Raw genomic sequence first — 21,177 nt, 5'->3', positions numbered from 1 at the left:
TTAGGAAGTGAATAGAACAGAAATGGACTAAAAGATGTAACACAGAAAGAAACCGAAAAATGCACATTCTGGTTGTGAGAAAATCTCTCTTTATTTTATTTTACTAATGATACATTTCCACAGACTAAAGTAATGGTAGGAGGAACGCTTTCTGCTTTAAGTTGTCCTAACCCCCATCACGGATCACAGGTTTTCAAGAAAGACAACAGACACACGGCTCCAGGCTCAACACTCACACAACAGGGTCTTAACCCACAATGGAAGACAAGGGGGCACATTTCCACCCTGCTGTTGTCTGCTTTGATATGCGAGTGTGGAGGGCTTTAGAAAGAGCTAGAGCGATTGATTACTTCACATTGGCTTTTGTGTAGATGGGGTGGAGCAGTGGACTCTGGGATTACAGACAGATAATGCCACCGCAGTGAGGGTGTGGATCTGCCCTCCAAAGCCATTCAGCAGTCACTCCAACACACACATACATTTATTCATTATTTTGCCATTATCTTATTCTCAGTTCTAGGTTCATCAATACTTTGAGAGACTGAATGAATCAAATGAATGAAATATATTTATACATATAGCACCACCCTCCTCTTTATGCAAATAAAACTGAATTCCCATAGTACACAGTACATGCTTACTACTAGTTTTGCTATGAATTTTTTAATTAGCTTTTCTGTGAATGAATACCTTTTATTCAGCAAAGACACGTGAAACCGGTCAAAAATAGCATTAAAGATATTTCAAAAAATTACATTTTAAAATATATCAAAGTAGAAAACAGTTGTTAAATAGTAATAATATTTCACAATTTTATTACAATTATTATTATTTGAATTGTTTTTTGCTGTATGCAGCCTGGCTGAGTATGAAACTATTAAAAAATCCACAGAATCTTGAGAGGTAGTTTGTGTTTGTTGTCACCTGGTCGTTTCACTGATTCTTGTATAAAAAGTTGAAAGCTCTGTGCCTTCATGCTGTGACCCGTTCTGCATTGAGGAGACTTGTCTCAAGCTTATGTTGTCCCACTGAAATAGTCATTATACAAAGGTCCTTTTAAGGACGGTTAAAAATGAGGACTTCACATTTGCATAAAGAAGCTTCATATGAATGACAGCAATACAGTAGTCAGTTAATAAACAAATAAGCATTAGAGCAAACAAATCAGCAAAAAGATATGTGCTTGTGAAGTTAAGTATTACTATTAAGAATATGATGTAGTCTAATTGAAACTAGAAGTGCAAATTACCTATGTTTTCCTCACGTCATCCAACACACTAAAAACACACTGTAGCATTGCAGTAGTGTTTTGCATGGGCCAGCACAACTTTTATGCATCATAAATCAATGAGACTGCAGTTGTTAGGGCTGTATTTACGGCCCTGACTGGAGGAGAAATGTTCAGGTTAATGAAGCATCTCTGTCTGAATGCAGAGCAGCTGTTTCTGCTGATAATAACACACAATATGTCTTCTGTTACCTCATCACAGTAATGATTTGCAAGTGGCTAATGGGCTCAATGTAAAACACCGGACCACCCCAAAGACCGTACACACTTTTATTCAGTCTTTTTGCCCTAGTCAATCATTTTGCTCAAGCTTTTTAAGTGAGGTTGCTTCCGGAAGTATTGTTGTAATTAATTATATCTTCAGCTTTAAGATTCAAAGTAAAAAGGCTTTTAAAGTATTCAAAAGTTGTAAAAACTGTGGTTAATGTTTATTATGAGACAATGAACTATGCACCGATGACTTGATCATTAATTTAAATATTCAGTTTTCTAAGTTTTTGGCATGTTGCAGATTAGCTAGTTAATTATATATTGAAGATGGATATATTAAGAAACATCTGCATTTAGAGGACATGCATGTGCTCTCAGGGTCAAAGCTCAATTCAGATTATCATAATGTGATTTAAATCAGAAGACTGCAGTGTTCAAATACCATTATGGTTGTTACCTGGCCTGTTAAGCAAAAGGGCCTTTGAAAGGTTGTTCGTGCTAAGGCATTTTCTGTGACAAAGTACTATCATTAGCTGTGGTAGCTAAGGAATGCTAAGCGTTTCCACGGGCTGCCACAATTACTGTAATTGTTGCCTCACAATGAAATTATAAAGCCCTCCTCAGTCAGAAATTTTTAATTAATCCATGTTACTGTTCAGTAGTTGTTCAGTGGAGGTCTGTTTTAGTAATTATGAAATACCAGAGCAAACTGAATTGAATGCCTGTGCTAGAAGCGTGCATATGTGTGTTTTATGGTAGCTGAGACTGTGCTCACAACATGAAATTATTGGCAGAAATTTTTTTTTTTCTTTCATCAGGTTTCTTTTAGGGATGCTATGGACTGATCATAGAGAAGAAAAAATATAATACATAAATAATAAGAGGAACATTAAATTTTAATATATATTAAAATAGAAAAGTGTTTTTAAATTGTAATATTTCACAATATGACTATTTTTACTGTTTCTTAACAAATAAATGCACAAGACTGTAAATAAAATCATGATTTTCAAACTTTTGACCTACAGTGTATGTATTTATGATATAGGCTATATAAATATGATTTTTATATGCATGCGTGTATGAATATTATTTTTTTATATTGTATAGTATAATATTCTGAGTTTTTTTTTTTGACAACATATTCAATTTTTTATATCAACCATTTCTCTGTTAATTGCTGTAATATGAAGAAAACTGGTTTTATCTGTATTGTTCTAATAATATTGTTTTTGTCAACTTAATTTAATCACCATATCAGTCTAAAATTCAGCAAACAAATAAACAAAATTTAGATTCATTTTAAAGGAAGGTTTTGATAATAGACTAAAGGTAAAACAGACAAAAAAATCCCCTAATTGTTGTGTATGAGTAAAAAAAACACTTATGTCTTAGGCCAATCTCTGTCCTTACTCTATCTGTCCCTTCATTATTGGGTCTGAGTGCTGTCTGTCTGTACTTTCTATTTCAGACATCAGTTTTGTGTAAAGCAGCAGTGCATGCTGGGGTCATCATGGACCAGTTTGGAGGACCAATCACAGTGGAGGAGCGTCGAGGGCTCAGTCATTACCCTGCGGTCAGAGCCAACAGCATCCAGTCAAAAGAGTGAGTTACTCTAGTGGTCTCTGTGGTTTTTCTCTATGACAGAAGCTTGAAGCCTCAGATTTTTATCTATGCTAGAGCATGCTTTTATATTCTTACGCGAGTCAGACATCAGCATGTGGGCTTTCCCAGTACATAAAAAGGAATAAAATGTTGATGTTTACGTGTTTACAGTTGAAGTCTATGGGGCAAGTATGCAACTTTTGCCTCATCGACTTACATTTCAAGTGGATTTCTGTCAACGTGTGTTTACTGTAAGTTTGCCAGGAAAAACGGTTAGGTTACAGTTTGAAAAATTGAAATAGTCTGTCTTACAAGTTCCCCTGACAAGTTGCAACATGTCTTATTCCGGCACTTCATCTAACGGCTGTGACTGGATGTGACCTTGGTAGGTTCTCCAGGACTACAGCAGTTATTTAGTGGTGATTCCTGCCTCATGTTGCTTGATGGATGCTTCAGGTACTACCTAATGTCAGGGACGCTCTGTCTGGACTGTTGCGGTTTCACAGATTTGTCTTCAGGGAATTGGGGGGCAGGTTGAGAAAGAAATTGGGATTGCCTCTCGTTTTAGTCTCTGAGGAGTGCTTGAAGTGTCCATTGAGGAGTGATTTATTAGGAGGACAAAAGGCAGCTCTCTAGAGCCAGAGATACTTTGATCCATTTAAAACCTGGTGAAGCCTAACAGAACAAATGCAGATTAAGATCATTTTCTCTTATTTTCGACCAGTTATTGATGGGAATAGTAGATGGAGAAAACAGGAAATAATGAGGAGGAAATACTCGACCTAACCAGCATTCACTAGGCCATGGCGCTAGTTTATTTTGTTCTATTAAAAGGAGCTAGAAAGCTCACAGCAGTCTTTGTAATAGGTTAGTGAATAGATTTTAGTGTGTTGCTTTGTTGTTTCTAGGGAGTTGCTATACGATTACTGGGGTCTACTGATTGGTATTTAATGTGATGCAGTGTTCTTTTTTTTTGGGTGTTCACTAGGGCATTGCTATGCAGTTACTGATACCCTTCTTTCACTGACATGGTTCGGAAGCTCTCAGCCAGTTCTCAGTTCTCCGACTAGCCAGTCAGTGTCCAAGTCTAAAACTTCATAGTGTGTGTGGTTTTATTTTTCATCCACTGCCGCTTTTACTGAGTTCTGGTTTCACAGATTGTTAGCAGCCTGTTGTGTTTTTCACATATGTGTCGTGAGATACTACATTTCTCCACCATGCCTCCAACATCTCTAGTTCAGGGGTTCCAGTTTAGCAAGATACTGGGTGTTCTGAATGGATTTCAGTGCATTTCTATGATTGCTAGAGCATCGTTACATAGTGGATGTTCAGAATGGTTTCTGGTGCTTTTCCATGTGCTGTCAAATGTGTTCTGGTTTATGAGTGCAGTGTTATGCAGTTATTGGGTGTTCAGAATGGATTTTATTGTGTTATATTGTTTCTGCTTGCTAGAGCATTGCTATATAGTTACTGGGGTGTTCTGTTAGTTTTTTAGTGAACTTCCATGTCATTGAAACGGTCTTCTATATGTTTTTTTATTATTTACACATTTATTTATTACTTTTCTAGATTTCATTTTATTTTTTAACAAAACCTAAAGAAATAGTAATAGTGTTGCTTGTCTTGGCAAGCAATATTAATGCATGTGAAGTTGCATTGGTGGATTAGCCATTTATTTCACAAACTAATTGATTAGTCAAACTAAATCTATCATCTCCACTCTAAGGAGATTATGTTGATGTAACAGTCCTCAGGGTCCGCTTTAACCTAACTGAATAACTACAATCAATATCAGTTCCTGTAATTACATTGCTTGCATTTTGATCGCAGACTTTCCGCATGTTTTATTGCACACACTTTGCAAACGGTTATTTCAGTCTGGCGACTCTGATCAGCACTTGATTGATTTTATTAGATTATATTTCTGTCACCAGCAGCTTATTGCTTATATTCCCAGGCTTCAGATGTTTATCTGTTATTTTGTCGTTGTTGGTACACCACTCGCCGTATCCTATTTTGGTTTTGTTCACGCTGTCGTAAACCACTTTGTACCCTGAACTCTGGAACGGTTTGCTTGACTGCCATAAAAGTAATGAAAAAGTAATCACATCCAGGAACTCTGATAATGACAGGTTTTTAAGTAATGCCTGACAGAGATGAAATTTCCCAGCCTTGTTCCTCTCTAATTACCAGTACACTGCTCTTTTCACCGGCCCAGCTGTACCCCAGTTCTCCTGTCAGAGGGGGAGATGCGGGATGCAGTGAGGGAGGTCGTCTGAATTTGGCAACACAACGGAGTTGACAATGGGGAATCTCCCTTTTGGCCCCTGTAGGCGTTACTTTCACATGACAGGACCTTAATTAATCACTGTAGTAGTAATGATCTTTTGTGTCTAAAACGCTCAGTGCTCACTGATATCTGTTTTTCCTTGTCTTTCAGTGGCTCATTGTCTGAAACCCTCTTCACATTTGTGACAAACGGTAAGGACTTTTGTTTTATGGTTCAATGGTGATGTGAATTGAGCACACGCATTGGTGTAGGATTAATCCTATTATTTCCTGAACTGAGTTGACATGATTAGTTTTCACCACCTGCTGTTATTCCTGCTGCCACTGTGTGTTACAGTGTTGTTTGACTGGTATATTTGCACCTCTGCAAAAAAGGAAGTAGTTTAATCACCTTGTGCTGGCCCAACAGGTTTTTTTAACCAGTTCGGATATGGGAAGCACTGTTTGCTCTTTATCAGGGTGAATGGAAGGCGTGGGAATATCTTATCACCCTAGTTTGTTTTTCTCTTGTTGTTTGAGTCTGGCACAGACCGGTTGCCATTTACCTGTGCTGACGCGCTCCATGCAGCTTTGCAGAAGCTGATTAATCAAACTCTCACAGCGCTTGCCAAATGTGTACATGTGCCAGCACGTGTTCCAAATGTTTACCTTCCATGGTTAAAAAAATATTTTTTTTAGTTAAAAAAAATGTTTTTTAGAACATTTTATAGTTGTGCAAAACAATGTGGCTAATTTTTCCTTCTTAAAAAGGAAATTTTTCTTCTTTAAGAGGCTCCTCTGTCCTCCACTCGTTACCTGTATTAATGGCACCTGTGTAATCAGTATAAAAGACACCCGTTCACAACCTCAAACAGTCACACTCCAAACTCCACTATGGCCAAGACCAAAGAGCTGTCGAAGGACACTAGAAACAAAATTGTAGACCTGCACCAGGCTGGGAAGACTGAATCTGCAATAGGCAAGCAGCTTGGTGTGAAGAAATCAACTGTGGGAGCAATTATTAGAAAATGGAAGACATGCAAGACCACTGATAATCTCCCTCGATCTGGGGCTCCACGCAAGATCTCACCCCGTGGGGTCAAAATGATCACAAGAACGGTGAGCAAAAATCCCAGAACCACACGGGGGGACCTAGTGAATGACCTGCAGAGAGCTGGGACCAAAGTAACAAAGGCTACCATCAGTAACACACTACGCCGCCAGGGACTCAAATCGTGCAGTGCCAGACGTGTCCCCCTTCTTAAGCCAGTACATGTCCGGGCCCATCTGAAGTTTGCTAGAGAGCATTTGGATGATCCAGAAGAGGATTGGGAGAATGTCATATGGTCAGATGAAACCAAAATATAACTTTTTGGTAAAAGCTCAACTCGTCGTGTTTGGAGGAGAAAGAATGCTGAGTTGCAGCCAAAGAACACCATGCCTACTGTGAAGCATGGGGTGGAAACATCATGCTTTGGGGCTGTTTTTCTGCAAAGGGACCAGGACGACTGATCCGTGTAAAGGAAAGAATGAATGGGGCCATGTATCGTGAGATTTTGAGTGAAAACCTCCTTCCATCAGCAAGGGCATTGAAGATGAAACGTGTCTGGGTCTTTCAGCATGACAATGATCCCAAACACACCGCCCAGGCAACGAAGCAGTGGCTTCGTAAGAAGCATTTCAAGGTCCTGGAGTGGCCTAGCCAGTCTCCAGATCTCAACCCCATAGAAAATCTTTGGAGGGAGTTGAAAGTCCGTGTTGCCCAGCGACAGCCCCAAAACATCACTGCTCTAGAGGAGATCTGCATGGAGGAATGGGCCAAAATGCCAGCAACAGTGTGTGAAAACCTTGTGAAGACTTACAGAAAACGTTTAACCTCTGTCATTGCCAACAAAGGGTATATAACGAAGTATTGAGATTAACTTTTGTTATTGACCAAATTCTTATTTTCCACCATAATTTGCAAATAAATTCATTAAAAATCCTACAATGTGATTTCCTGGATTCTTTCCCCCCATTCTGTCTCTCATAGTTGAAGTGTACCTATGATGAAAACTACAGGCCTCTCTCATCTTTTTAAGTGGGAGAACTTGCACAATTGGTGGCTGACTAAATACTTTTTTGCCCAACTGTAAATATATAATAGGTTGAAAAAAGTTTAATCGCAAAAAAAAATGTTTTTTAGAATTAGTTAAAATGAACTGCTTGGACTAATTAAGTTTCTAATTAAACTCTTAAAAATAAAGTTTTCAGGTTTTCACAGCAATGCCACAGAATTATTAGTTTTGGTTCCCTAATGACAACCTGGCTACATTGACTGTTCCCTATTTGCTTTAGTGATACGCACAAGATTTAGTCAGTTGTTGTTATAGATTTGTGGAAGTACCTTTCCCGATCGTTAGGACCCTAATCTCTTCTGGTCAGAAGTGGATTTGTATTCAGTGTGCATTGTTGATGTATTGCATGAGTTTCTGATGACAGGAGTTGATAGATGTGTGGACATCAGTCGATCCATGTCAATTGATTCCCATTAATCCAATTAGCTTAAAGCACAACCGTGCACCCAGCAACGACTGCTACCATCAAGTGAGCATCCTACCCTCATCAACCCCCTAGCTAGATGATATCACTCACAAACAGTAGCCTATGTGACAAGACCTCTAAGATATCAAGATGCATTTTTGTGGCGTTTTAAGTCTAACTAAATACTCAAACACATATACATTAAAGTACAGAGACCATGTTGAAATTCAGAGATTAAAAATCCTTAGAATTATTTGAAAATAAACAGTTTTAGAATTTAGAAAAATTTAAAACAAAGAAGTATCATGATGTGAAAAATACTGAAGATTCCTTGGTTAAAAACAACATAAGCATCATCTCTGGAGTTTGCACACTTTTGAACCCCACTGTACTTACGAGTGTACAGAAACTTCAATCGAGGATCTTTCCTGACCTCCTGCTGAGATTCTCCTTGTCTTCCCGAGTTTCCTCTGCCCACATATGCTAAATGTGTGGAATATGATAGTGTTAGTCAAATCAGGACTAAGCAACAGGATGTATTGGCCCTGTTTTTCTCTCTTTAAAGGATGTGGGTGCCCCCCCCCCTCCTTTATTGTAATATTGTTGTGTTCATAGCACATACGTCTCCATTTAACTGTACACATGGTGGGTATTTTAAGAGCTCAGGGCTTCCTGTTGAGTCAGTGTACACGTAATGAGTTTTTGCTCCACATGTGTTTTATTATGTTAAAAGCAAACACTAGACACGAGTAGAACTAACATTGCTCTCTTTTGATGTTCTTTTTTTTTGGTAAATTTGGAATTCATTAATATGTCACTCACCAGTCACACGTGTGGCATGATATCTGACACACTACCATTCAAAAGATTTTTATATCTTTTTGAAAGAAGTCTGTTATACTCAACAAGCCTGTGTTTATTTGAACAAAAATACATTGATATTGTGAATTAATATTACAATTTAAAATACTGGTTTTGTGTTTTAAAATATAATTTATTCTTGTGATGCAAAGCTGAAATGTCAGCATCATTATTCCAGGCTTCACTGTCACATGATCCTTCAGAAATCATTCTAATGTGCTGATTTGGTGCTCATTTCTAATCAGTGTTGAAAACAGTTGTGCAGTGTGAATTATTTCATGGAAAGTGTGAATCATTTTTCTGGATTCTTTTTGATGAACAAAAAGTTCAAAAGAACAGCATTTATTTGAAATAGAATTTAACCATTTTCAAGTCTTTACTGTCACTTTTGATCAATAAAAGTATTAAATTCTCTGAAAATAAAACTTACAGACCCCAAACTTTAAGTTGTAGTGTAAATGTTTCATTTTAAATGCGTTTCTGACCACAGTGTTCTCTCTTTCGCAGATTGCAGCCAACAGATTGTTTTTCAACTTGTGAGCACTACTTCAAGCTTGTCATCACACAGCATCTCTTCTGACGGGTCTGAAGTCGACTGGTTTCCTAACAGCACCCAACCAGGTGTTGCTGATGACCTTAACAATAACCATCCAAAATGGCTCCAGATTGACCTCGGAGAAAAGAGGAGGATCACAGGTAATACTTGTAACCTTCATAACCTGATTTCATGGACATGTTTGTTCATCCAGATTGTTCATCTCTAGGTCACCTGACTGTGCCAGTTTCCTCTTTAACACCTCAAGTTTTGGCTTTCCCAATGCATCATTTAGTAGCTTTTCATATTTCAGGGGGAAATGGAATGCTATCATATCAAAACAAACACGCAAACATGTCGGAAAGACCCACAGTTGGTTCCAGAAGGTGTAATTATCCTCACAAAAGGACTTTCTCGTGATCAGCTCTGATTGCCGGGCATTACACACTCAGAGCACATGAGCATTCCCCCCTCCCCGATGTCCCCCGACCGCTAACTGGTATATGCATCTTTTGAACAGTTCCTGGTATTGCATAAAATCACAGAAAGGCCCTCTCTGTGTCCATTCATCACAAATACAAATCCTCTTACAAAAGCACATTTAAATTTAGGAACACGCCGGACATGCGTTTATTTTGAGCACGACTGTGCATAGACTGCACAACCGAGTTAATTTCATACAGCTCGAGGAGCGAGAGAATACTCACTTTGTCTCCTGTCAGAGGGAATCTGTGCTTTTGGACACGATGACCCTGAGTGAAACCGGCCTGTCTCAAAGAACAATCTGTGTTATCTTTGTGATGATGGCGTAAATTTGTGAGGCTAAATAAATCTAGAGAAAAAGCATCTCTTTATCCGTGGGGCCACCACTCAGCATTTTATTCTGAGAAAGCTTTTGTCAACAGGCATGAAATGCATGATTTTTAAATATTGCTGTAGAGAGTAGGGTAAATGAAAGCAGTGAGCCACAAGAGAATAGTGTTAGTGTTAGGGATGGGCGATATCTTATCGTTTGCGATATACCGTTGAAAATTCTCCTCACAATAAAAATTTGTCTCCTCACGATAATAACGATAAGTCTAGTTGATGACGTAGTTTTGTGCGCGCCCGATTCACTGTTCACGTGCGGAGTGAAAACAAGCATGGCGGAAGGCGGACGTGAGGCTGACAGTGCGTTCACACCGGACGCGACTTGCGCGAATAAATCGCGCTATTCGCGCGTAGTTGGACGCGTGAACATTTTGGGTTTACGCGCTTCATTCGCGCGTGAAATTCACTGCACAACAGACGCAAATTCGCGTCATGGGCGGGGCTTCTGCCAGGCGCACATGTATGACTGCCACAGAGAGCATATGTATAGAATTTCGCTCTAAACGCTCAATTCGCGCTGCGTCATTCGCGCGAATTGCGCGGCAGGATGTCTATTCGCGTCTTTGCATTGACTTAACATGTAAATCACTCGCGCTTAACGCTTCAGTCGCGTCTGGTGTGAACGCACCATGAGGAGGAGCTTGTTGTTACGCGAGGAGCTACCTCCACAATTTGCAACTGGTTTGGTTACAGAAAATCAGATGAGGAGCAAACTACCGTAATATGCAAAGTGTACAGAAAAATGGTGGTTACAAAGAGTGGAAACACGTCCAATTTGAATTTGACATAAAAGATGCCATACTTTTAATAAAGTTAAATATGCCATTTCTGAGATATTACAATGAATTAATTTCTAAAATGTTATGATATGGCAAGCCTGAAACAGATCACAGCAGTATAGCCATACACAGGCTTTCAGTCATCAGCAACGTGGTAAACGTGTGCCAGTAGCCTATGCATATGATTTAATATGAAGCGTCCCTAACGCATTATTATGGTTGATAAGAGCAATTAATGGAGATGAGCTGTTGATCATAATTAGCATGGCCATAAGTTGGCTGTGTACAGAAAGTTTCAAGTTAATTGCATTAATAATACTATATGAAATAAACTTAATCTTTAAAACTTAATCTATATATATATATATAGATTAATCTATAAAAATTTATCACGATAATTTCAGGTATTTATTGCGATAACGATACAAATGACGATAATATATATATATATATATATATATATATATATATATATATTATCGTCATTTGTATCGTTATCGCAATAAATACCTGAAATTATCGTGATAAATTTTTTAGGCCATATCGCCCATCCCTAGTTAGTGTTATATATTAGGATCACCCTTAAACATTGTAAAATCACTGTTACCTACAGCGGTGTTGAAAAGTGTGGATCAGTAAGATTTTTGTGTTTGGAAAGAATGAAAGAAATCTATACTTTCATTCAGTAACAACACATTAAATTTAACAAAAGTGACCATAGAGACATTTACAATATTACAAAAGATTGACATTTTTAAATAAATGCTGTTTGAACTTTCGAATCATCAGAGAATTCTGTAAATTTATTACGGTTTCCGCTAAAAAATATTAATAAGAAATGTTTCTTTAGCAGAAAATAGGCATATTGGAATGGTTTCTGAAGCATCATATGACAACATAATTAAATATATTCAAATAGAAAACAGTTATTATACAATTAAATTGTAATATTTCACAACATTACTGTATTTTTATCCAATAAATGCCTTGTTGAGCTTAAAAACATTAAGAAATCTCACCAATACCAAACCGTATATCACTTTATGTGAGGATATGTGTAGTTGGATATGCTGTATGTATAATAATTGTCATTTGAAGCTAGTGATTCATCTTGCAGTTGTATTGAAGATTATGAAATCTGTAATGTTTTGGTGGTAATACTGACATATCCCACTTCTGACATCAAAATGTTCCAGTCATTCTGTGTTCCAGACAACTCCTAATTCTCCCAAAACAAACAATAGAGCATTGCTTTTCTCTGCCATCTTTGAAACGGCAATAAATTACACTTTTCACCAGACGTCCGAGTGCCATCCCAGTGGTAATTTTTCACGTAGGAAATGGGAGAATTATGGGTTATGCATTGCTTATCCTGTCAGAACCACAATTGTGTGTTTTATAATTGACCTTAACTGCTTGTTTAGTTTTCAGTATATTCATCTTCAACCACAAGAAAAGTGATTATGCATAATTTTTTAATTCTTTAGCTTTCCTGGCTTTCTCTTTGATGATGAGTAACTTCCTTTCTCAACTTTCAAGTCATCACACTTCAGTCTCACAGCTTCACACTTTGAATTGCTGCTATGATCACAGTGGTGTCTTCTCGCGCCTGTGATGTAGTTAATGTTGGAAAGTAATAACAGGCCTTGGGGTCTTTCTGTGTCTGCTGGGAACATGCCACTTGAGTGTTTCCCTCAGGAATGTGTTTAGTAACCGAAGGATGCCAGCTGCAGGTTTTGCACTGTGATGCAGATGACGGGCCGCACTCTGAAGTGAAGTCTTTAGCCTACATGCTGTCGCATTCCTCAGCTGGCTGAGCGCTTGCATCACGGTCCTCAGGAGAATGACCTCAGGAGCATTTGAGGCTAAATGTTGTGTGACTAGACATTGAACTAAACGAGAGTTTGCTAATGAAATAATTCGGAGACATGTTTTTCTTTCCTAGGTATTCTGACCACAGGCTTGACCATCGCAGGCTTTGAATATTTTGTAAAAAACTACAAGATCGAGTACAAAGAGAGGAGTCGCTGGCGAACATTTGTCCAGTATAATAACTCTGATGAAATGGTAAGACTTTGTCTTTAAATCACTACATAATCATGTTCAGTAAAAATTATTATTATTATTATTATTATTATTATTATTTCCTACAATTGCCAGGGTGAAACAATGTAATTTTATATCATTAATATTACATTATTTATTTATTTTAATTAATTATAATATGTTTGGTTTACATTTTTCCCTGACAATTGTAGGAAGATAGATAGATTTAGCTTTTTTAGCTGTATATACATTTGTTTTATTATTACAATGTTGTATTTTACTTCAGATCTTTGAAGGAAATAATGACAGCCTCCACCAAACACGCAACACCTTCCATCCCTCCATCGTAGCGCGAAGTATTCGAGTCGTACCTCAGCAATGGCACCGGATAATTGCTATGAGATTGCAGCTACTGGGCTGTCCTTACGTTAAATCCATCCCAGGTGCATGTCTGACACGCAAAGGCTTCACAACCTTATTTCTCTCATTAGAACTGTTCAATAAACCACTGTTTCTCCCTATGCAGTGAATTCATCATCTCCGGTGACACAGGAGGCCCAGCCTACACAGTCCATTCACAGTGACATGACCAAACCAGTGGCCTCTCAGGCTGATCTTGGTATGATTTTAAGAACACAAGCTAATCACTCATTAATTATTGCAGATTAAGTTACAGATGTACTGGACAAAAGTACAAATATTTATAAATATATATAAATAACTTGTCTTTTCTCATCACTGGAAATTCATGGTTCAAATATGCTTGACCATGTACATAAATGCAAAGGATTTTTTATCTTTCATCATCATTACTATGATATCTCATCTTTTTCTTTTGTTTTCAGTTAATCTGGTCATAATAATTGTGCCAACCGTTCTGCTTGTGGTCCTGCTCCTTGTGGGAATCTGCGTGGTTAAAATGCTATACAAGTAAGTCAGTTTTATTCTACTGTGTGGCCTGTTGTGATTCCTCAGCAACACATTGCAGCGGTGTTTAGATTCATAAAGAATGGAGAGATTGAGGGCTGCAGGGGATGAAGGGGTTGAGGGTCAAAGGTCAGTGTCAGGAGATGCGCCAGCTGCATTAGTCCCCCGAGAGAGGGCTCAGGGAGAAGGGATTGTGGGGAAATGAGGACGAATGAATGGAAGCCTCTTATGGAGGTGTTTCAAGGGAATTGTTGGGCTTCTTTTGTTGTTTAAGACTGATGAAGGTGGTGAGAGACTCTAGACTTTGCCACCTGTGTCTCTGACGCTGGTGTTTTTCACTGTCCCACAGAAAGAAGACAAAGGAGAACACGTATGGCTCTGCGGAGACACACACAGGTAAAACAATTGCTTTTAACGAACTGGTTGTAACATTTAAAGGAATAATTCTCAAAACCTGTTATAAACACCAAAGCTGTTATAAACCTATGACTGGTTTCTTCAGTGAAACACAAAGTAAGATGTTTACAAAAATGTTCACGCTGCACTTTTTTTAGACAACGAGAATAGATAGAGAGCAGTGGTGCTGAAAACAAGATCACCATAAAAGCAGCCCGTGAAAGCAATCTTCTGAAGTTAACTTAATGATAAAAAAAAGTGGTAACAAAAAGCATTTATGTATGATACATTTATAAAGGGTTATTAAAGGGTATAATGCTTTGTAACTATTCATGATGTGCATTGTAATACATTATATATTGTTGTAAATAATTATAACAGAATTTCAAGTGCTTAGAGTAACAATGAATTGATAAGTGTTATAATGTATTAACTGTGGTTACAATTATTCATGAGATGGTACAATGCATTATAAGGTGCATTGCAAGGCATAATTAATGCATTAAAACTGCTTGTATAGTGCATTATACATAGAGGCTTTAAGTAAAGTGTTACAAAAAAAGTTATTCATAAATGATAAAGTCAGTTTCATATACAAAGCTATTATATGGCTAAAGAAGGACAAACAGCAGCTTTAATGAAAAAAGAAGCTTTTTTTTGAAGAATGTTTGGAAGAACATTTAAGCTGCTGTTTTCGTTTTAAATTTGTCCTTCTAAAGCCATATGATCGCTTTGCATATGAAACAGATATTGTTTTTTGTTAACATTTATGAATAATTTTGGTTGGTTTTCATGTAAAGCTTTTAGATATTAGTTTTTGGTGCCACTGTTCTCCATTTTTTCATTGTTCGCGTGAACATTTTTGTAAATATCTTGTTTTGTGTTCTATTGATGAAATTAGTCCTACAGATTTAGAACAGGGCGAGTAAATGACAGCAAAATCTTCATTTTTTGGGTAAACTTTTTCATTGCTTTTAGGATGGCACAAAATCCTTAAAATAATTGAATGCACACATTTGGATGAATAAAACATGACTTCATATCTGAATGAATTTATTTACCTTTATAATTCACAGAGTCTGCACAAAATATTTTTAGTCTTTGACATATCCCTTCTTCTAAATATGTGTAGTGTTTTGCCCTTTCAGACATGTATAATTTAAGGCTTAGCTGCTCAACTCACACACAGATAAAACCATCTTTCACAGACTGGCTGACAGTTGAATGATTCTTGTCTACAGGCTGTTGGAGGCAGATAAAACAGCCGTTTGCCAGGCACCAGTCCACAGAGTTCACCATCAAATACAGCTCTGAGAAAGACCCCATCCAGAAGCTGGACCTGGTAACCAGTGCAATGGCAGGTAAAGATTTCCTGCTGGAAAACGTTAACAGATTTCTATTTCAGATAAATGCTGTTCTTTTGAATTTCTGATCATCAAAGAAAAAAATATCACTTTTTACACAAAAATATGAGGCAGCACTACTCTTTTCAACATTAAAAATTCAAATTAAATATTCCTTGAACAGCAAATCAGCATATTTGAATGATTTCTGAAGGATCATGTGACACTGAAGACTGGAGTAATGATGCAGAAAATTCAGCTTTGCTTTCACAGAATTTTTTTTTTTTAATTGTTATTTTAAATTGTAATAATATTTCACAATATTACTGTTTTATTGTGTTTTTATATAAATAAATGTAGCCTTGATGAGTGTAAAAGACTTCTTTCAAAAAACATTAAAACAAACGACTGACCCCAAACTTTTAATATAATAATCCAAAGCAACAAAACATTTGAGCTGGTAGCATGCCACTGAAAATGTAGTTTATGTTAATTTAATGTTACGTACTTCCCAACACTGAAGCCAATGTGGTAATAGAGCCCAAGTGACCAACACAATGTCTCATAGCACAGTTTGCTTGTCGTAGTCAGACCAAAAACAGAGAAGAGATATGTTTTATCGCTTCGTTTTAGGACAAGGTGGTCAGGACATTGTGGAAATATGGATTTAAAGCCAGAGCGTTTCATTTTTGTGGCTGCAACTAAAGTCAGAGGGGAGTTTTTCTGTTGTCTGATAAAGGGGTTCAACTTGTAAGGCAATTTATGGTCCTTTTGTAAGCTGAAGACGGAAAATAACCTTTTTGAAATAATTGAAGCAGCCTGAAAGCTTGCCAGATGAAAACGCCTGCTAAAATTTAATTGGCACTCCACCAGGGCTGTAATTATTGATTTAAGGTTTGTTCAAGACGTCAGACAGATTACAGACAGTCCGATTTCAAGCCCGGTGCATGACTTGAAGCCCCTTTGAGCAAATACTGAAACTTTTTAATTGATTTCATTTATGCTGTAACAATTTATCCACAACAATTTAACAATTTGTCCAAATTTTGGTTTTTATTACCATGTCAGGAATATGCGTGAAAATGTATGTCATTCATATTTAATGGCTTTAGAGTTTATGGTCCCAGATTTATGAACATGGCTTGCTTAGTTAGCCAGGTAGGTTTCAGTATGGCTAGGCATAAACAATTTCTTCTTTGGAGCTCAAGAGAAGATATTTTGAAGAATGTTTAAACCGTTTTGACCCCAAAACAACATTGGACTCAAATAGTGTTGTTGTTATAAACTAAAACTAGTGGGTTTTTTAGGATCATTGTGTATCATTATATTTTTTTTAGGATCATTAAATTTTTATTAATGTTGTTTATTTTTATTGTTATTGAATTAGATTTTGTTTTAATATTTTCTGTTTTTTTATGTCTATATAGATATGTCTGCATAGTTTAAGCTTTGGTTTTAGTGTCAATTATTTTATTTCCTGAACTTATTTTATTTCAGCAATATTTCTCATTTTCATATAAAGTTTTTTTTCAGTTAATGTTTTTTAAGTAATGATTTTTTTTTATTGTTTTAGTTAACGATAATAAGCCTTTACTAAAATTATTAAAAATAATTTTCTGTAATTGAAATAGAGCTGAAATAAATAATTAGATCTTAAATCCTAATAATTAAAAAAAAAAAATCTTAAAAAAATGAAAAATTAGAAATGCTGCCTACTGAAATAAAATTTGAAGTACTAAAGCTACTAAAACTGATAATCATAAATATAATGAAAATTAAATTCAAATAATAAATTAAAGATATATAGAAATATAAAAAGAAATTACAAAAGCACACAACAAAATTACTAAAAGTTCAAATGAAAACTGAAAATATAAAACTAATCAAATTCAAAATATCAATAAATACTTTAATGCCAAAATAACACTGACAGTAAAGATTAGGGCATTTTTAGAAAAACTAAGTTACTATTTCCTTTTTCTTTTTCTTTAGCTGAGTACCAGCAGCCTCTCATGCTCGGCACAGACACTGTGTCCCGAAAAGGCTCGACGTTCAGACCCATGGACATTGAGGCCAAAGACAAGGACATCGAGGCTACTTCTCACTACGACCACCTACAGACGGGCATCCAGTACGCCCTGCCACTGACCAATCAGGAGCCAGAGTACGCCACGCCCATCATCGAGCGCCACGCCTTCCGCAAAGATCCCTTCCTTCCAGATCCCAGCTACAGCGTCCCAGGTGTGGTACTAAACAAAAGCCCGTCGTTTCGAGCAGTGGAGGGCAGTAACTGTAGGAAAGTGATCGGAGGAGTGGCCGGGGGCTACCAGATGCCCCAAGTCAAAACGGACAGGGGGAATTACCCAGAGGGCATCTACGACAGCCCTAAAATCCAGAAACCTGTCATGCAGAATGGGAGTTGCTCAGAGTACCAGAGACCCCAGATTAAATCTCCAGTTCAAGAGTCCTATTCCACTCCCAGAGACTGTGTCAGACTGCCTTTCTCTGGACTCAGACCGGACCCGGAGGGCAGTAGCTCCGAAGGAAGCTGAGAAGAACCACACTGTGATGTGCCTGATTTACCTGACTCAACAAAACCACCTCCAGACTCTTTAACTTATTTGTGCATGAGGGATAACTTGTTTTTGCATTTTTCCGGAGGCCGTAACGGATGCCATCAGTTTATGTAATTTAAAGATTTTTTTTGTGTATATGATGTATTTTGTCTTGACATCAAATTTTTTTTAAAATTGTCCTGTTTGTTCCCCGTTCATTCCCTACGGACACAAACTGTGAATGCGAGCCAGGTTTTTATGTATTCTACAATGTGACCATGATTTTTCAACCAGCTTTGTTTTAAGGTGTCATTAGTATTATGTATATGCACAGTGTATACTCTTTCTCCATTTATTTGCCAGCAAAAGACGTTTGACAGCCAGGTGATGTATTTTGCAAACTGGTATATTTGGGTGCAGGTAACATGGAGAAAGACTATGCATTGTTCAGTTTGATATACTACTGATATTTTAACAATACAAAGTTGGTTGAAAATAGGAAAAGACTCTTTTAATCATTATATTGAGGGCTACAGACAAAAAATAACATTTCAGGAAGCAGATCAAAAGATCTCCTGTTGGAAGAACTTAGGAGATGTTTTGGAACTGAAGTAATACAAGTTCCCGAGCAGTTACTTTGGTCCGTCTCCTTTGGGACCAAGAACCTCTTCATGTTCACGTCTCTACACCAATGAAATTACATGAAAAACATTCATACATATCATACATAATGATAAAAAAAAGTGGTAACAAAAAGCATTTGTTATCAATTAAAATAGCCTAACCCCATCTAAACTGGAAGCAAGCTATGTGTCGATGCAACAAAATGAGCTTGATCCTATAATGCAAGCAAAACGATGCTGCTCTTTTTCAAGTCTGTATTGAGAGTAAGGGTTGTACGCTTGCATTAGATTTAGCAATTTTGGATCATTTTTCATCTCTCATACTGCTGTATGCAATTGTGTTGTTGAATCTCAAAGGTTTTTGATCTTTCTTTCATGCTGAATATTGTTGCGTTCACTTTGTTGTTTTGGACTCCCCTTGTTCCATGTGAAAACTGGCTGTTTAATAACCGACTAAAATGGATTATTTCATATTGTCTTTATTTGGATTGTCTATAGGAGTATACATATGTATGTACAGTTTTGAAATGTATATTTAGGTAAAAAACAAAACAGATGTTACTTTGTGCTGTCAATGATTATTTAAAGGGATAGTTCACTCGACAATTGTTGTTTATTCATTCTCATTTAATTCCAAACCCATATGACTTCCTTTTATAAAGTGTGTATGAAAGTGAAAGGCTGTCAAGTTCGACTGTCATTTTTGAAATTTCAATATTTCTTCTTTGTGTTTCACGGAAGAGATAACTTCATACTGGTTCGGAGTGAATGATGAAAGTATTTTTGTTTTTAGGTGGATTATCCCTTTAAGCATCCAGAAGATCTGTGAGTTGCTGCTGTTTAAGGGACAATCCCTGTTAAAGATTACTGACAGGTCTTAATTTCTGTGAAATGTTTTGGGGGATGTGCTGATGGTTAATGTTTGATATGCCTGTGAGGATCTGGTCATGCTGGTGTATTGAAGTGCTTTGCCACTGAGAATCTCAGTGCTGTGTTTGTGCTGGTCTAAACCCTGATTAAAAGCACCAGTAGTTCAATCTGTCCTGTGATGAGTGCCTTGCTTTCAAAAAAATGCAAATGACTTTTCAAATTGTGAATAATCGGCATGATTACGTAAGTATTTGGTGAGAGCAGGATGTCACACATGAGGTATCTCTGTGGGACAGTGATCAGGAATGTAACGGTGGGGTGTTAGTTATGAGCCAGCAGCTGATGGTGACCCTGCTGTTTAAATCTACCGTTCAGGCACCCTGTATCACATTTCCCACCCAAAGTATGCATCATGAAAGCACAGCAGTGAATCTCTGGCCCGACCGACTGCTACAAATGTGACCGTGGACCACAAAACCAGTCGTGAGTACCACTGTTATATTTGCAACAATAGCCAACAATACATGGGTTAAAAATTATAAAAAAAAGTTAGTCAAAAATCATTAGGATATTAAGTAAAGATCATGTTCCATGAAGATATTTTGTAAATTTCCAACTAAATATATCAAAACATAATTTTTGATATGCATTGCTAAGAACTTCATTTGGACAAATTTAAAGGCGATTTTCTGAATATTTAGATTTTTTTTGCACCCTCAGGTTCCAGATTTTCAAATAGTTGTATTTCAGCCAAATATTGTCCTATCATAACAAACCATACATCAATGGAAAGATTATTTATTCAGATGCATAAATCAAAATTTCAAAAAATTGACTCTTATGACAGGCTTTGTGGTACAGGGTCACAAATGTTATGAGTCCCTGTATATCCGATTCTGGTATATGTGCAAATGCAATCACGCAGGAAGGAAGAACAGCATTTACTATAGGCTATGTTTAGGGTATAAAATATGGTAAATGATAAAACGTAAAGCATACAGGCAAAGTTTGGTAACAATTAAATGACTAACACGAATTAATCTGCACGAGCTGCTGATGCGTTAAGCGTTATATAATGGTGTTTAATGACTTGTGTTGTCAAACATTAAGAAAAAGGTAATGTCATAAACTTAAAAGGTTCGTGAAACAGCTTTGTGTTTGAGTGTGTGTGTGGGAGGTCTTTGTGGGAAGCTGAACTCACTGTGGGCTGTTAGTTTACGCCAGGGTGTTTGCGAGTTAAATAACGAATCCTGCTAGATTATGAATATTAACACGTTACTTTCAATAGGCTACCTTCATGAAGAGCCAAGTCATATATCAAAATAAAAATTTACAAATAAAAGTTATTAATGTAATTAATGTTCATGAGCGCATCACTTCTGCCGCAATTATTCTTTCTGCACTGAACGCTCTCTCCTCTACATCATGAGTAGACACGCCCCTTACTGCTGATTGGCTACAAGTTTGTTTTGGCAAAC

The 21,177-nt window shown here is 37.1% G+C and overlaps 1 protein-coding gene across 1 annotated transcript in view; it reads left to right on the top strand.

The window, feature by feature from the left end:
- LOC306843639 (discoidin, CUB and LCCL domain-containing protein 1-like) overlaps nucleotides 1–19,864 on the top strand; it is a 30,831-nt gene extending 10,967 nt beyond the window's left edge. The window contains exons 6-15 of the mRNA XM_079375228.1: nucleotides 2,970–3,103; nucleotides 5,544–5,584; nucleotides 9,263–9,451; nucleotides 12,885–13,006; nucleotides 13,272–13,428; nucleotides 13,512–13,604; nucleotides 13,831–13,915; nucleotides 14,262–14,308; nucleotides 15,550–15,669; nucleotides 17,644–19,864. Of these exons, the coding sequence (XP_079231354.1) occupies nucleotides 2,970–3,103; nucleotides 5,544–5,584; nucleotides 9,263–9,451; nucleotides 12,885–13,006; nucleotides 13,272–13,428; nucleotides 13,512–13,604; nucleotides 13,831–13,915; nucleotides 14,262–14,308; nucleotides 15,550–15,669; nucleotides 17,644–18,203 (1,548 nt within the window). The 3' untranslated portion in view covers nucleotides 18,204–19,864. The remainder of the gene's footprint in view (nucleotides 1–2,969; nucleotides 3,104–5,543; nucleotides 5,585–9,262; nucleotides 9,452–12,884; nucleotides 13,007–13,271; nucleotides 13,429–13,511; nucleotides 13,605–13,830; nucleotides 13,916–14,261; nucleotides 14,309–15,549; nucleotides 15,670–17,643) is intronic.
- Nucleotides 19,865–21,177: the final 1,313 nt, after the last annotated feature.

This window comes from Barbus barbus (genome assembly GCF_936440315.1).
Source record: "Barbus barbus genome assembly, chromosome: 24".
Lineage (NCBI taxonomy): Eukaryota > Metazoa > Chordata > Actinopteri > Cypriniformes > Cyprinidae > Barbus > Barbus barbus.
The sequence above is the reverse complement of the archived record's forward strand: the minus strand, read 5'-3'. Positions and strand labels throughout refer to the sequence as shown.